General features: G+C 37.4%; 1 protein-coding gene across 1 annotated transcript in view; it reads left to right on the forward strand.

The window, feature by feature from the left end:
• LOC150100817 (uncharacterized) overlaps positions 1 to 18,591 on the forward strand; it is a 975,156-nt gene that overhangs the window by 946,152 nt on the left and 10,413 nt on the right. Inside the window, exons 39-40 of the mRNA XM_090401910.1 lie at positions 3,606 to 3,811; positions 17,716 to 17,802. Of these exons, the coding sequence (XP_090258036.1) occupies positions 3,606 to 3,811; positions 17,716 to 17,802 (293 nt within the window). The remainder of the gene's footprint in view (positions 1 to 3,605; positions 3,812 to 17,715; positions 17,803 to 18,591) is intronic.

Genomic DNA, 18,591 nt, shown 5'->3' on the forward strand with positions numbered 1-18,591 from the left:
AAGGGAAGATATACAAACAACTAAATGGGACAGAAATAGACTCTCCCTCTTTAGCCAATTTCTACATAGAACACTTGGAAAGGTTCACAGACAATTCCTTGCTGACAATTCATCGAGAGGAAAATTTATCGCTGGGAAAATTCATTGTGGAAAAAATTCGCTGAAAGCATTATTTGCTAGAAAATTGAAATGATATTGCATTGATACCGATATATGAAAAGTAAATACAGTGAAAGATAATTTTCACAAACTAGTTTATGTATTATTTGTTTAGATTTTCATAATATTTTTATTCTTATACAATGAAAGTAATATATTATTTGATCGGTGAGTTTCCTAATTTCTGTTTCATCTTAAAAAGTTGTAAATATTTTTTATTACTTAAATGCTGCAAGTTCTGCTAATAGAATATTAGCATTTATTTTGCGAACCATTCGTTATATTTCTGCACACTTAGACACCCATCCAGATGTGATATAATCGAAATATTATTATTTGACACCTCCAGGGAGTACAAGTGCTCATTGAGGGGAGGCACCTGACTGCAACTACACCAACGCCATCTACCACCGACCACCACTCGTAATTCCACAGACAATCACAAATATCTGTGTCCATGGCAGGATTCAAATCCGCAGTCTTTTGACTGGAAAGCAGATACGCTATCCACTCGGCCCACCACGCCAGCTATTTAAAAAAATTTTTTTAAATATTTCTTATATGGGAAATTTTTTTTTTCACATATATCCGCAATGAATAACTTTATACTGAATAAAAATTTTAAAAAAGCTAAATATAATCGAAATATTAAATAATATAAAATATTTCTTACATGGGAAATTTTTTTTTCCCATATATCAGCAATGAATTTTCGTGCGATTCATTTTCCTTGTGATGAATTGTTCCTCAGTGAATTGTCGCCGATGAACTGTCTGGACACACTTGGAAAAGCTAGCTATGAATACAGCCATCTCAAAAAAAAACAACAAAAAAAAACAGTGGTTTAGCTATGCTATGTTGATGATGTGTTTGCTATTTGGCCAGATTGTCCAGACACATGGGATACAGTTTTAGTGCATTTAAATAGCCAACACCTTAAAATCCACTTCACAATGGAACAGAAAGCTAACGACTGTCTGCTTTTTCTGGATGCACTAATTACACAGCTTCCAGACAGTTCCTTATCTTTTTCTGTTTGCCTACCACACAAGAATGCAGCAAAGCTGTTACCAATATATTCAAGGCACATCTGAAAGATATTTAAAGTGCTCAATAAATCAGCTACGCACCGTATTTAAATCTTATGTCAAATAAGTAACACTCATCCGTTCACCTATGGACAAACTTTCTTCTTTATCACATCCACAAGTTTATGAAGTGCCCTGTTCTTGTGATTAGGCTTACTATGGACAGACAGGAAGAACTGGTGATATCCACCTCGGTGAACATAAAAAATACATCCTGCACTCATTATGACAAGTTGGGTTTAGCAGACCATGCCTTGGATATCACACAGGATCAATTGCAAGAAAACAAAAGTTTTCTTCCAATTGATCTTCAACAAAAGAAAACAAATCAAATATTATTTAGAACTTAATATGAATGTCTCCCAGATTTTTTAGATTTATACAGGCAAATTTATTCAGCCATACTTGTTGAGGTTTGGAGCAGCTTTTAAAGCTTCTGTTGATTCCAAAAACAATCTCTCTGACTTATAATGACAGAAGTCATAAGTCAGATTATAAGTCTGACTTATGACTTCTGTCATTATAAGTCAGAGAGATTGTTTTTGGAATCAACAGAAGCTTTAAAAGCTGCTCCAAACCTCAACAAGTATGGCTGAATAAATTTACCTGTATAAATCTAAAAAATCTGGGAGACATTCATTTAAAGTTCTAAATAATATTTGATTTGATTCACTCTTTTTCTAATATAGATAGCACCTAATTAGGACTTTAGTTCCTTGTGTTGTCCATTGCAATTTTTTTAAACTAGTCCCACTGTTATACCAAATTGTTGTTTTGCATACTGTGACAAACTGTCTTTTGTGCTCTGAAGATGCTGAATATAATACCAACGAAATATCAGCAAATAAGTTAATATTATTTTCTTATTATTCCATGTTGTCATCAATACCATGAAAATAAATAACAGGATTTATTTATTCAGTGGTGGTGGGCAGTAGATGGCATTGGTGTAGTCGATGGATGAACGGTTGAGACAGTTGTAAAGTAGGTGCCCTCCCTTGATGAGTCTTTGGACTCCCTGGAGGTGTCAAGTGATAATAATAATAATTAATATTTATTATAATAATTAATAATAATATATTGGACAAAAGAGGACCTTGACAAACTGGACCGCAAAACTAATTACTATGCATCACATCCACGAAGTGATGTTGACCGGTTTTACCTACCGAGGCGAATAGATGGACAGGGTCTGCTGCAAGTGAGACAGACTGTGGAAGAAGAAGAAGAAATTAGTTTAAGAAGTTACATCGACAATAGCTCTGAGCCAATGCTTCAAGCAACAAGAGGGCCTTCTAAAAGCAACAGGAAACAAATCTGATTACAAAAAGGAACAACAAAATAACCGATATGTGCTCTGGAAAAATAAGCCCTTGCATGGCCAATTTTCTTCGAGATACTGAGTACAAAATGACGTGGCAATAGCTACAATACAGATACATTAAAAACAAAACAAAGATTTATTTATGCAATCAAAGCAAAAATTTTGAACATCAATAATAACAGCAAATGCAGATTATGTGATCAGAAAGATCAGACTGTAGAACATCTAATCAGTGCCTGCAGCAAAATAGCTCAAACTGACAATAAATACAGCCATGATCAAGTGACCAAAATAATTCATTGGCATGTATGCAAAAAATATGCCTTTCCTACTTCTGATTACTGGTGGCAGCATAAAATAGAGACTGTATTGGAAAACGAAACAGCAAAAATTCTCTGGTACTTTAGAATACAAACTGAATTCGGCATTTGGAACACAATAGACCTGACATCAAAATTATCGAACATCGACAGGTTTGGATTATTGATATTGCAGTACCCAGTGATAACAATATTAACAACAAAGAACTGGAAAAAATTACTAAATATCAAGATCTAGCAATCGAAGTTGGCCGACTGTGGCTTAAACACACCAAAGTCATCCCAATAGTTATCGGTGCACTTGGTGCAACTTCAAAGAAGCTATCCAATTATTTTCAGCAATTAAACATCAACGAAGTGACTCCATATGACCTACAAAAAACAGCATTACTTGGAACAGTCCATATTTTACGACGCTACCTGGCGGACTATTCTTAGATTCTTGGGTAGAATCTGAATTGTTCTGTCTCACCAGTCAAATTTTTGTTTATATGATATCTTGTTTTGACTGTGTATCAATTATATGAATAAAATAATAATAATATTGGTAAACTTAATAAAATAATTGTTAACTTTGTTCTGGTGCTGTTTATATTGTGAAACAGTATTATAAAAATTCCACTCAATGATTACTTAGAAACTTTCACCTTCTCATTTGTATTACTTGAAATAACAATTGGAGCTCTAAGATAATTGTTTCTGTCTTGAATATAGGTGGTCCTGGTAGTTGCTTAAGACGATTCAGTACTATGCCTTTTTTGTTCTGCAGTCTAAATAATATTTGTAATGTCGCTTCAAGAAATGACTTCAGCTACTGGCTGAGCACACCTGAACCAATGCCAATGTCCATGATGCCAATAGTTGGTCATGATATCCAAAGATTCATTAGTAGATGTGCTGTATGTGAATCTTTCACTCAGGTTAGTAATGATCTAGTAAAGCATTTCTCAATATACAGAATCACTATAAAGTAAAATATTTAAAAGGGATTTTTTCTATTCAAAAAAGTTCGAGTATTTTTTTATGATTATATAAGCGGAATTTGTTACGGGCATTATTTTCATAATGTAAAACCTGATACAAGACATTTCAAATATTAATTCTAGACATCCCATGGAAATTTCATCATTTAAATCATTATTTTAGATATAAAGAGAAAGTTATGAGACACTATCAAATATATATATAGTAAGATCTATAAGCCAGTTATCTTTTGTTATTGTTAATAACTACATATGGTCTTGAAGCAGCTTATGAGTCATAAGTATTATAATACAGTTGTTGCATTTATGATGTACAGAGTCAAAATGTGACTGCCATCTTAATAGTTTGTAGGCTTCTCTCTCTCTTGTGACCAGAACTGCTGCTACATAGCACAACACGGGCTCTATAAGATTCTTTAAACATTGCAGGAGATGTGCACTATATAACATATATAAAACCACATGGCCTGGTTGGTTGAGTGGTTAGCGTATCCGCTCTCCAGGCTGCGGGTCCGAATCCTGCCGTGAGCATGGATGTTTGTGATCGTCTGTGAAAATATTAGTGATGGGAGTAGGCGGTAGATGGCGTTGGTGTAGTGATGATGATAGTTGCAGTTTGTTGTGGAGGCAGAGTTAAGCAAAGGTAGAAGCCATTGTAACACCCAGATATTGTTATGTTTGTCAAGCTATCCTTGGATAACTGGAAATATAGCATCTGCATCATCCTGCTGGAACACATCTGTGTCATCTCGAAAGCCAGTCAACCATGAAGAGGCATACTTGATTAGCCACAGTGGATAGGTACTTTGTCTGCAGGTATCAGTGTCCAAGAAATTCCCAGGAAAACATCTCCCATGCCATAATGTTGTTTCTTCCTACTGCCTATTCAGCTGAATCATGATATTGGGGTTATTTCTCTCTCCAGGTTTTTGCTTAACTATCCACATGACATAAATGAAAATGAGATTCGTTCAAAAAAAAGCACATTTATTCCAGTCTTCAATAGTTATCAATGATTAGATATAAGCACAGGTATCTTCATGGGGTGCCTACTTTGGAGGCCTATGTGGAGAAAAGATGTTGGAGTATGGGCTAGGAAAGATCATCATTCATCTTCCTTGGTTAAATTCCATTGTCAACCATCCAATTCCACAGTTTGTTTGTTTACAGGCTTGCACAAGGCAGCACATCCTGCAATGATTTCTGTTGAAGTTTTTGGAACAAAAACTATTTAAAACTGGAATGCAAATGAATAATTCACCGACTAAAAATTATTTACAAGCTAGTGTTTCACCAGCTCAAATTAGCATTAACAAAAGCACTTTAACAATAGGAGGTGGAGAGGATCCAGAGGCGAGTGACTAAGATGATAGTGGGTCTATGGAATGAACCATGTGAGAACAGGTTGAAGATTTCTGGTTGCAGAAATTAGTTGATAGGCAGAAAAGGGGAGATATGATAGAGACATTCAAATTACTAAAGGGTTTCTATAGGATAAATGTTTCTATAGGATGGGACACTGCATACTCCCATAGAGTATGCAGTGTCCCATCGATGTTTCCCAAACCTCAAGACCTTACATTTTGCTGCATTAAACCGATACCCCCATTCATTTGTCCATCTATCTAGCTTATTCAAATCCTCTTGCAGGGCTGCCACATCTGCACTATTACTAATAATCCTTTCCAGCTTCGCATCATCCGCAAACAACTGAATATCCCCTTGCAATCCACTGACAATATCATTGATATAAAGGATAAACAATATAGCTCCCAGTACCGAGCCCTGTGGAAACCCACTTATAACCCTCTGCATCTTTGATATTGCTCCACCATACACAACTCTCTGGTACCTATTGGTCAGCCAATCCTGAATCCAGTTGACCAATCTGACATCCAGACCCACGTGCCGCAACTTAAATATCAACTTATCATGTGGCACCCTGTCAAATGCCTTTGCTAAGTCTAAGAAAATGGCAGTATATGTCTTTCCCTCATCTAATGCTCTTGTAACTTTATCATAAAAGGCTAGCATATTGTTAAAATAAGAGTGCCCCTTCACAAATCCATGTTGACTCTCACAGATAACATTACCCTCATCTACCAAATGCTGTATACGGTCCTTCACTACTTTCTCCAAGATCTTACTAACTACTGATGACACACAAACTGGCCTATAATTAGACACTTCCAGTCTGCTACTGCCCTTATGCAATGGCACTATCTTACCTTCCTTCCATTCCATGGGCTTTCCTGCAGCCAGACTTTCAATGAAAAGCCAGGTCAAAGGCACTGTCAGTTCCCTAGCACAAAAAAACTAGTGGTGAAATACCATCCAGTCCCACAGCTTTACTGACATCTAGAATACTCAGTATTTGAAGCACTCTCTCCTCCTGTACCTCGAACCTGCCCAATCTCTCTAGCATTAAAACTGACTCCTCCAGAATGAAATACTCCAATAAAGTGTTAATTGAACAATTCCACTATGTCCTCTGCTCTATTCAGTCACTATTCCCATTTTTATCCCACAATATTATTCTTCCACAGTTATTTCTCCTCCTACTGGCCACATATCTAAAAAATTCTCTAGGATTTTCTTTGGATCTTAGGGCCAATCTCCTCTCATATTCCAGTTTCATCTTCCTTACCATACTAGTCACTCTTCTGGCCTGTGTCTTATACTCTTCATGCATCTTCTCTTCACCTGTCTCCTTATATCTCTTCGGTAGCCTCTTTTTCACATGCAATTCCTGTTTAATATTGTTTGTCATCCACTTTACTCCAAATTGTGTCCTCTTGTTCTCTCGTGATATACAACTTACCATTGCTGCTAACAAATATTCTTTCATAATTTCCCATGCACTAATGATATCCCAGCCTTCCAATTCCTCCCTCCATGAAACTTCCCCAAGTTGACTTCTTAGACTATTATAATCACCTGTCTTATAATTCCACATACATTCCCATCTCTTTCATACTCCTGCATGTCTATTCATTTTCCAAGTCAAAACCATATGGTCACTCTCTCCAACTGGTGGGGGAGATGTCATGTCAGTTATTATCAACCCTTCTGATGTTATAACCAAATCCAAAACTCTTGAACCTCTTGTTCCCTAAGACATTTGTCCCTCAAGAATTCTAGAAATTCCATTCCCTTATTGCTACATGCATCTTCCTCTCCCCAAATTTATACTACTGTAGTTAAAATCTCCCATAACAATCATTCTTCTTGCACTTGCCAAACTCAACTGTCTAAACATTTCCTGGTCCCCACCCTCTGTGCTCCTGGGTATGTAGCAACATCCCACTAAATATCCTGTCTCATCCACCTCTACCTCACACCATATGCTTTCAAAATCATTAGTGTAACTGCCTTCCAAAGGCTCCACTTTTAGAGGACATAGGTCTTCACTTATCATAAGCAGTACTCCACCACCACGCTTTCCCTTCCTATCCTGCCAAAAAATGCTGTATAAAGCGACTTCTAATCCTGTTATTAAATCCTCTTCAGTCAACCACGTCTCAGTGATCACAATAATTTTTGGCCAGGCTGATGCTATCTGCACCACCAATTCCTCTCCCTTATTCCGGATATTCCTAGCATTAGTATAAAGCATATAAATGCCATTGTTTCTATACCCAGTATTATCCCCTCTATTCTCCACTGGGCTCAGTGTTAGCTGATATTGTCCACTTTTTCACAAGTACCCATTCCCACAAGAGGTCACCCCTGCTACCATCATCCCTGGGACACAACGACTTGTTCAGAACAGCAATCTCTCCAAATGCCTATGTCCTTCCTCATTCAAATGTAAGCAGTCTCTCACTTACAATTCCTCTCTGTCCTCAAACACACTCCAAGCATCCACATATTCCAGTTCTCTCTTGTCACACATTCTAGCTATTATGTCATTCAGTATTACTGCTTTTCTGCTCAGCTCATCATTATCATACCTAGGCAACACACACACACACACACACACACACACACACACACACACACACACACACACACACACACAATCTTTCCTCTCTGTGTCTTCTTTCATACCACCTCAAGCAAGAATCTCATATCTCTCGCTGCCCTCTTTACACCACCACTCAATTCATTTGTTCCCACCATCACAATCATCTCATCCACCCTTTCACCTCTCTTAACTGCCAAAGTCACACTTTCTATTGTTCCTCCTGGCAAACACTCCTCACACATCCTAACTTGAATGCCATGGATCATCGAGTCCCCATACATTATACCTCTTACCATTCCCTCTCTCCTATTGTTTCTATTTTCTCCTCTTCATTCCCAGACCTCTCTCTGGGAATGAAAGAAGAGGAATTTCTCCTCTTCTAGCACTCCCATACCTTTCTCATTCTGTCTCTTCTACTGTTTCCATTTCTCTTCTCTTCTATTGTTTCCATTCTCTCCTCTTCTAGCATTCCCATACTCTCTTCTATTGTTTCCATTCTCTCCTCTTCTAGCACACCCATACCCCTCTCTCCTACTGTTTCCATTCTCTCCTCTTCTAGCACTCCCATACCCCTCCTCCTACTGTTTCCATTCTCTCCTCTTCTAGCACTCCCATACCTCTCTCTCCTACTGTTTCCATTCTCTCCTCTTCTAGCACTCCCATACCTCTCTCTCTCCTACTGTTTCCATTCTCTCCTCTTCTAGCACTCCCATACCTCTCTCTCCTACTGTTTCCATTCTCTCCTCTTCTAGCACTCCCATACCTCTCTCTCCTACTGTTTCCATTCTCTCCTCTTCTAGCACTCCCATACCTCTCTCTCCTACTGTTTCCATTCTCTCCTCTTCTAGCACTCCCATAACTCTCTCTCCTACTGTTTCCATTCTCTTCTCTTCTAGTACTCCCATACCACTCTCTCCTATCATTCCCAAAACCCTCTCTCTCTCTCCCCCCCTACTCTGATTTGCCTTGCATTTATCTCTCCCATTCTCCTAATTTCATCTTTCATACTTCTCTCAAGACATTCCACCTTCTCTATCTCCTCTGCAGGTCAGTCACTCTTAAGTGAAATTCACTCTCCTAAACTTTCACTGTCACTGCCACCTTCTACACTATCAACTATTATTTTCTCATTCATATTTTTTTCTTCTTTCTCTCCTATCAACACTACTTGTCTTCCGGTATTCATTTCCTGTTCCTGGAGCAACAAGGTCAGCTATTGAGATATCTACTGCATTTATTTCCTCCCACTGCCTGCACTTCACGCACACACACACCTCCCCCTCTCTCACAAGGCAGATATCCAATTCCCGAGACACATACATGCCGCAAGTACTGCATGCCACAAACTTCCTTATTATATTGTTTATAATAGAGTTCTTAAATGGCAGAGGACTTGGCGACATGTCATTTGCAACTGCAGCTGAATCCGCCATCATTCGTTACTGCCGAGGGACTACTAGTGTAATCGTTAATTATTCAAAACAGCGTCGCTAATTAGTGTCAAAAATAAACACTAAATAAGTATTAGGGAGTATAAATAAATAAGAAAAGTACAAACAATTACAAGCAAAACCAAACATTAAGTATACTAAATACAATGAAATAAAACTAAATACAGTAATGAAAACTTAGCTTCGTCTTGTCTTCCACCATTATGCATCCGACCCCGTCTTCTCGGTAACCAAAATACATAATATCACGATGACAACCACTTAAGTACACTTGTATTCCAGAGAAACAATTTAGCTCTAAAAAAAAACAAAGATTAATTTGTAAAAACATAAAAGTTGTTTTGTAAAGAACTGGAGAAGGGTAAAACTGATCCACTTCACAAAGGATCTGATAAGGCTGTGTCTGGAGTTGTGGTTAAAGCATTGGAGAGATTAATGAGAACTATGATCTTGAACTGGATTGATATTCTCTTTAATAATCAGTTTAGGTTTGATAAAGAATGTCATGTTTTAGCAATCTATATATTACAAAAAAAAAAAAAAAAGACAAATGCATTGGAAAAGGGAGATAGACAAAGTTGATATATTTAGATTTATGAAGACCTTTGATAGACTGCTACACAAGTGTTGGTAATTAGATGAGCAGATGGGGTTATATAATAAATTAGACAAGTGATAGGCTTTCTGATAGATATCAGAAAGTTATTTATGTGATAGCAATATCCTCAAAGAGGAAAATGGTATGCTGCTGAGGTCTGTTTTGGGAACATTACTGTTTAACTCTTACATTAATGATATTGGAACAAGCATCAAGCATAACTGGAGATGGGCAGCTGTTTGCAGATAATGCGAAGTTGGAGAGAAAACTATGAGCAGATCAGATGTTTTCTGGCCTTACAGGAGGATCTGAACAGACTGTGTGAGTGTGCAAGTAAGTAGGGCTTCCAGTTAAATGTTGCAAAGTGTAAGATTTCAAAATATGGATGGGATGTAGAGTATATAATTAGGGGAAATTTCGAAAAAAGTTGATATACCATTACAAGTTCCCAATGAGTTATGGCAATGATGAAGAGCCCCTTGACATAAAGAAGAAAAGAGGTTATTTCTGTTGTGCAAGGCACATTAGTTCATAACAGTACTTCTGTTGTATGAAGCACAGTAGTTCATATATGGCCTTGAGATCAAGCCATATATGAACAACTGTGTAGCTCATTGTTGTTGCCTGGCTTTCAAGAGGATGAGGATATCTTGAAGGGAAGGGGGGTGCAGAGAAGATTTACTAAAGCAGAATGGGAGGTCTGTGAAACATGATGACAAATTACTTTTGGAATGCATTTTTTGGAACAAATGATTAAGCTAATCATTTGTTCTAAAATGATTAGTTTAATTATTTTAATGGTCCTTCTGCAATGAGTCTCAACTCCACTGAGGTCTTAATCTCTCCATGAAGTCACAATGTGACTTCATGGAGAGATTAAGAGCAGTTGATGATGGGGAGGAGAGACTGACTGTAAGTGAACAAGAGGTGTTTGGGGAGTTGAGTAAACTAGATGTAAATAAGGCTGTGGGACTTGATAATATATCACTGCGTATTCTAAAGGAATGTGCCAGAGAGTTGACACCTGCCTTGACATATTTTTTTAATACCAGTCTTGCACTTGGTCAAGTTCCTAAAGAGTGGAAGGAGGGCAAGATTGTGCCACTTCATAAAGGAGGTGATCGAACTCAAGCATCAAACTATAGGCCTATCTCTGTGTCAGGTGTTGTGGTTAAGTTTGTGGAGAAGCTTGTGAGAACTAGGATCCAGAGTTGGGTTGACAACAATGGCATAATCTTTGATGGACAGCATGGATTTGCTAAAGAGAGGGCATGTTTTAGTAATCTACTTACTTATTACAATAAAGTGACTGCTTCCTTGGACAGAGGAGAAGGATACACAGTAATATACTTGGATTTCACAAAAGCTTTTGATAGAGTACCTCATGATAAGTTGACAGTCAAACTAGAGCAGATGGGGTTGGATATTAGATTAGTGCATTGGATTGGAGACTGGCTATCTGATAGGTATCAACAAGTTGTGTATGGGGGTGCAATATCCAGGAAAAGGAAAGTCACTAGTGGAGTACCTCAGGGGTCTGTTTTAGGGCCATTACTATTTAACTTGTATATTAATGATATTGGCAAAGATTTGAATGGAGATATTCAGTTGTTTGCAGATGATGCAAAGTTGGGAAGAACCATAAAGAGTAGTGAAGATGTTGTGGCCTTGCAAGAAGACTTGAATAAATTGAGTGATTGGGCAAGCAAATGGGGATGTGAGTTCAATGTTGCAAAATGTAAGGTTTTAAAATTTGAAAAACAAAGATGGGATGCAGAATTTATGCATGGTGAGAATATATTGTTGGAAGTAGAGGAAATAAGAGAGCTGGGTGGTGATAGTGGATAAGGATCTAAAATTTAGGGGACACATCGCCAAAATTGTGAAGACAACACAAAGGCTTCTGGGAATGATGCAGAGGACACTGACATGTGGAAGTGGGAAGATTCTTGTTCCATTGTATAAGGCTTTGATTAGGCCACACAGACTATTGTGCCCAGATTTGGTCACCTGGTTTTCAGAAGGATGAAGAGATGTTGGAAAGTGTCCAAAGGCGACTGACTAAGGTAGTTTCTGACCTCTGGAATGTCGAGTATGAGGAAAGATTGAAAAGATGTAATTTGCAGAGTCTAGTGGAGAGAAGGAAGAGGGGAGATATGATAGAGACCTACAAGTTGGTAAGGGGTTGTTATAGGATCAATGGTGGAGAAGTTCTAGAGAGAATAGTGGGAGATCGGGGGAGAACCAGAGGTCATCCCTGGAAACTGTATAAAGAGGGTGTGAGTAGGGGAGTGAGAGGCAGGTTTTTTTCGTGCAGAGGTGTGAGTAATTGGAATGCCTTGCCTGAGAGTGTGGTGTCTGCAAGGAGTTTGAATGTGTTTAAGACACGGTATGATGAGATGTGTGTGATATAAAAGGACCTCCTAGATGCGTCTTTGACTCCATGAGGTCTTGTTTAATAATAATAATAATAAAAACTTGTTGTTGTTGTAATTTATCTGTGAGTAATATTTAGCTGAACTTTTGTTAATTTATTTTCTGTTAGTAATTTCTAACCAAACAGATAACATGACTCTAGCTTTGATGTAGTAGTTTTTTTTTTTTTTCATGATAGGCCAGTAGTGTTAACAGCAGACAGTATTGTAAAGTAGCTTTTAAATAATTTTGTATGAAATCTAAGGTATACACACACGCACATTTCTGATGATGACTTTGATATGAAGGTTGAAATGCAAGGTGGTTATTATTCTGGTTTATATTAAACTGAAATTATTACTATAACATGGTAGTTGTCTCCATAATTTATTAAAATACAATTGCTGTATGATTTCAGATAAAGGGAATGTGGTCTGCAGAGCTTCTTAGATAGGAAGAAGTGGTACTGAAGAGTAAGAAGTGCTTGGCAGTGGAAACAGTAGTAGTGTGAGAGATGAAGAAAGAGAATGGGAATGCAAGAGGAACAGGAAACGGGGGGGGGGGTAGCTCAGGTGGATAGGGAGACATGGCATAGGAAGAGTGGATGTTGAAAGTGGCAGTCAATATACTCCATTTTCATACATGAAGTATGAAAATGGAGTATATTGCAATGTGCATGGGGAAGTTGAGACTAAGCAGATATATGTGGTAAGTGGTGATAAAGGTGAATGGGGAGGTGTGCTGGGGAAATCACATCCAACACATAGCTTGGATAGGACTGGCTATAGACCTAAAAATTAACCATGTTTGTTTACAAATACCGGAAGTATCAATAATAAGGGGGATGAAATGGTTTCAGTGATTGAGTTTATGTACTCCAAAATCATTGGAATAAGTGAAGATGGTTGAATGAAGATGATATCGTAACGGGAATAGAAATGGAACGATGCAGTATTTTTTGCGAGGATAGAAAGAGCAAGAAGGGATGATAAGTGCTACTATTGATATTAGGAGAATTAAGTCCACATAAGGTAGACATCAAAGGGGGAAATAGTGGCAATGGTTATGAGGCAGTGTGGTGTAACGCGGAGGTTGAGAGAAAGACACATTTAGTTGAATGTTGTTATAGGTCTGGGAATGTGGAGGATGGTGATGAAATGTATGAACAACTTGGATTAGTGAACAAAGGAAGAGTAATTTTTATGGGTGATTTTAATTATCGCAGCATAGAAGAGATAGCATTTGGGAATAAGGAAAATGAATTTTTCGAGTTCTTGAGAGATAACCATCCCAGACAGCACGTAAAGGAGGGCAAGCGAGGATCGAGAGTTCTAGATCCAATCATTTAATCAGAGGATGTGATTGTGAGAGGGGATTTCACACTTTCTTCCAGTTGGTGAAATTGATCATGAAGTAATCACCTGTATTGTGGCTAGTCTTATGCAGACTTTTGTGAGGAAAGCCTATATGTAGAATTATAAGGCTGGTGATTATGACAAGCTTAGGAGTCAACTTAGAGGTATAACATAGAATGAGGAGTTGAGCAGAAAGGAAATAAATGCTGCATGGGAACTAACAAAGAAATACATAACAGCATCAATGTGTGAATATATTCTGAAGGCCAAAAGGCTGAATGAAGTACATGTAAAATGGATGAATATGGAGCTTAAGCATGAAATCTGGAAAAAGAAAGTACTTTGGAAGAAGTACAAGAGGTATACAACAATCCCTTGATTAATGTGCCCCTGATTAGTCCGTCATTTTTTTTTATACCCAAATTCTATTAGTGAGCCTATATACATCTTAGAAATAAATGTTACAGATTTTAAAAATTTTCGATCTATACATTTTTTATGGCTAACTATTTTAAAAAATCACTCACCAGGATGAAATAATTTAGTTACATAGTTATTTTTTAATGGCATACTACACTATTTCCATGTACACTATGTTCCAAATTTACTGCCAAAATTTATGTCGTCTGTTTTACATAGCATTTTGCTGATCATATTTTGTGCAACTGTTTTCCGTACTTTTTTATTTTAAATTATTTTCCTAACCTTTAATCATGAGTAAAAGAATTAGTGAGCAAAAAACAGAAGTGTGAAAATGATTCGAAAAGTAAAGGAAAATAAACATAAAGAAAAATGAACAAGGTGAGTACAGAGCAAAGATAGGACAAGAACACAAAAATGGGTGAATCAACTGCTGAATACAAAGAGAAAGGTAAGGCTGCTTGAAGTTCATCATGCATGCACTGAAAATCAAAGTATTATAATGATTGAATTAGAGAGACTTCTTTTTACATGGATCGAAGATTGTAACCAAAAACAGATCCCGCTAAACACTGGCCTTATTAAATCAAAAGCATTGTCTCTTTGTAACCTGGAAAGAAAGGGCTATCAATGATGGTAAAGAAGAAGAATTCCACATTAGTGCTGTGTGATTTGAGGGTTTCAAAAAGAGAAATAGCCTACATAATGTTCTAATCACAGGCAAAGCTGCAAGTGCAGATAAGGAGATATCCAGAGATTTTGAAGAAAATTGTGTAATAAAGGGACTATTGTGATCAACAAATATTTAATGTTGATGAAACCAGCTTTTTTTTTGGAAGCGAATGCCTTCCAAGACTTTTCTAGCCAAATCAGAGAAATCTCAGCCTGGTTATTAGGTCACAAAGTCGAATGAAATTACTGCTAGCAATATGTGAGCTGTTTGGTAGCACATTCTTCTACATTGTGCAAATGATTTTAGAGGCTTTTCAATTTAATCTAATTAATTAAATCTCATTCTGAGAAATTGAGCGATTCTGACCTACTAAATTTAGATGCACAGCAGGAAGATCCTGAAGAATATGAAGAAAATTTAATCACTGACAAGCCCAAAGAGATTTCACAGAAACAATTTGAAAATAGTTTTCAAATTGTTTTCTAAGGAGTCTCTAAGCAATTCTTAGAGACTCCCTGGTGAAGAGAGAACAGTAAAATTTGCAGAAGAGACAATAGTGCCATACTGTCAGTTGTAAGAAAAAAAGAAACAGAATGCTCACCAAACTAGGTTAGCTCAATTCTTTGTTAAGAAACAGAATAATAAATTTATATTCTGAATATGTTTTATTGTCTTTCAGCTTCATGGTTTTCCTTTAACTAGGCCCTGAGACATATCCTAATTCTTTTATAAAAAAAATTAAGGGTCAAAAAAGAAATCTGAGGAACGAATTATACATTTTCCCATAGGTTATTATTTTCGATTAATGCGCCTGTTTTAAAGAAAGCAATAGGCGCATTAATCAAGGGATTGCTGTAATACTAATAATCATTCACATGAAGAGTATAAAAAACAAGCCAGGAGAGTGACTGAGTAAGGAAAACAAAAGTAGAGTATGAGCATAAGTTAGCAAATCTGGCAAAGAAAAACCCTAGAGTTTGTTTTAGATATCAAGTAGAAAGAAGAATGATCATTGTAAGATGAAGTTAATGGGTGAAAGTGGTAGAATGGTAACTGCTGCAGAAGACATTGTTGAGGTATCCAGTGATCAATTTATAAGGGTTCTTCATCCTGATCAGGGTAGATTCATGAGGAAATTAAGTGTATAGGACGTAGGATAGGATGGCTTAATTGTGAGTGAGGAGAAGGTATTTGAAGGAATAAATAATATAGATGTCAATAAGGTGATACAATTTGATGACATATCACCATGCATCTTAAACTTTCACTGCATAAAGGTGTGATAAGGCCGTAGATTCAAATTATAGGCCAGTCTGTATATCTGGAGTTGTGGTGAAGGTCTTGGAGAGACGGTGAGAAGTTGGATAAAGAAATGGGATGATAACACCAGTATTCTCTGTGGTTATCAACAGGGTTTGTTAAGGGAAGATCATGTTTCACTAACTTACTTATGTACTATAACAAGGTGGCAAATCTCAGATAGGTGGGATGCATATACAGTGGAGTACTTAGGTTTTGCAAAGGATTTTGATAGACTGCCACATGACAAGCTCTTATATAAATTGAAATAAATGGGATTGGATAACAGACTTCTGAGTTGGATCAGTGACTGGCTGTTGGATGATAGGTATCAGAAAGTTGTATATGTGTGTGTGGGGGGGGGGGGGGGGTTACAGTAACCGGAAAGAGAAAGGTCATTACTGGTGTTCTGCACGGGTCAGTTTTGTGGACATTGTTGTTCAGTTTGCATGTTAATGATATTGATGGGTTTAACTAGTGATATACAGCTGTTTTCTAATGATACAAAACTGAGAAGAGCAATGCAGTATCAAGCAAATGTTATGATCCTGCAACAGGACTTGAACAGATTGCATGAATGGACAGGTAAATGAAACTGTCAGTTCAATGTTGCATAGTGTAAGGTTTTGAGATTTGGTAAGCAATGATAAGATGCAAAGTATACACTTGGTGGGGAAACTTTAATGGAAGTAGAGGAGATGAGAGATTTAGGAGTGATGGTGGACAAGGACCTAAAATTCAGGGCTATACTGCACAAGTTGTGAAAACTGTTCATCGGATAATGGGAATGATGTAGAGGATGCTGACATGCAGAAATAGGGAGGCTATGGTGTCATTGTATAAGACCTTGATGAAGCCTCATATGGATTATTGTGCACAGATTTTGTTGCCTGGTTTTCATGGTGACAAGAATATGTTGGAAAGAGTCCAGAGAAGATTCACAAAGGTTGTCAGTGGTCTTTGGAATGTGGAGTATGATTACGGATTGAGAGAATGTAAGTTGCAGAGCCTCGTGAAGAGGAGAAAGAGGGAAATGTGATTGAGACATATAAGCTAGTCAGGGGTTGTTATCGGGTTCACATGGATGAGCTTGTTTCATTGAATGGGAGAAGGAGATGGAACAAGAAGCCATTGCTGAAAAATGTATAAGGAGGGTGTGAGCAGAGGAGTGAGGAAAAGCTTCTTTGCATGGAGTGTGGTTGGTGAGCGGAATGCATTGCCTGAGTGTGTTGTGGGTGTAGACACATTGAATGACAGTTGGATGAACATTGCGTGCAATAGTGTGTACCTCCCACGATGAGTCCCTGACTCCATAGTGGTCAAATGTTAATAATAATTTATTGAGAAGAATCTGCCAAATTAGATATAGGGGAATTATTACATAGCATAATAGTTGATGGGAGAATGAGAGGGCATGAATGAAATGCCTTGTCAGAGTAGCGTCTTGAAAGTAATAAAAAAGCTTAATGCTTTCAAGTCAAGGTACGATCATTATTATGATATTCGAGACTATAGACATACTCAAGAGTCAAGATAGATTATGTTGGTGATGAGTCCTTTGATTCCATGCAGGCTTGGAAATAATACTAACACATCCACTGAAATAATTAAACATAACGTCTGCGTATATATAAATCTCATTTTTTGTCTCCCTCCCCATTAGGTAATTGCTGTCCACAGCCAAGAAGTGACAATTCCTGAATGTCCACATGGATGGCAAAGCCTTTGGACTGGTTATAGTTTTATTATGGTAAGTAGAATGGTACATAGATTACAAAACTATCATATGTGCACTGCTGTTCCGTCTTACATCGAGAGATTAGAGAGCATATTTGAGCCAGTAGGCACAACATAATAATCAAATGAATTAACCTGTGATCTATACAATGTTAAATATTTTCAAAAATGATCTATCCTTCTCATAATGTAGAGAATTAGCCTAAAAGAGACTAGACATCCTAGGTTATGTTTGTGGCATATAGAACTAGATCTGGAAATCACTGATGAACTCATGTTTGGTTAATATATCCTCCAGCCAACAGATATAAAACCATCAGGGTTGGAAGAAACTTGGAGTGAATTAATGTATCCATGATGTGGAGCACTTCACACCCCCTTGCTATATGGTAGAGGGATTTCATCATGAAATGTATCACTATCACTTTTCTTACTGGAGGCTGAATTGTAAGAGCTAAATACCGGTATTTTTTTTCTTCTCATTTCTTCCAGCATACAATATGAGTGAGCAGAGGAATTAGGAGAAGGTTCTTTGCATGGAGTGTGGTTGGTGAGTGGAATGCATTGCATTCCACTCACCACTTCCACTCATGGATAGATCCCAACATTCATTTTTTTTTTTTACATGGATACAGCTTAAAATGGTTATGCTGCACGTTGTCCACTAGATAGTATACAGGACTGAACTTAATAGTCATGTTTTTAGGAATTTTACTTCAGCTAAGAAGTATTTACATCTAGCAAAAGTGTGCAATAGAATCTGGAGGGAGAGTGAATAGTAGTATATGAAAATGGGGAAAAA

Source organism: Typopeltis vanoorti, chromosome 12 (assembly GCF_054136105.1).
Source record: "Typopeltis vanoorti isolate ZY-2024b chromosome 12, IOZ_Tvanoo_1.0, whole genome shotgun sequence".
Lineage (NCBI taxonomy): Eukaryota > Metazoa > Arthropoda > Arachnida > Uropygi > Thelyphonidae > Typopeltis > Typopeltis vanoorti.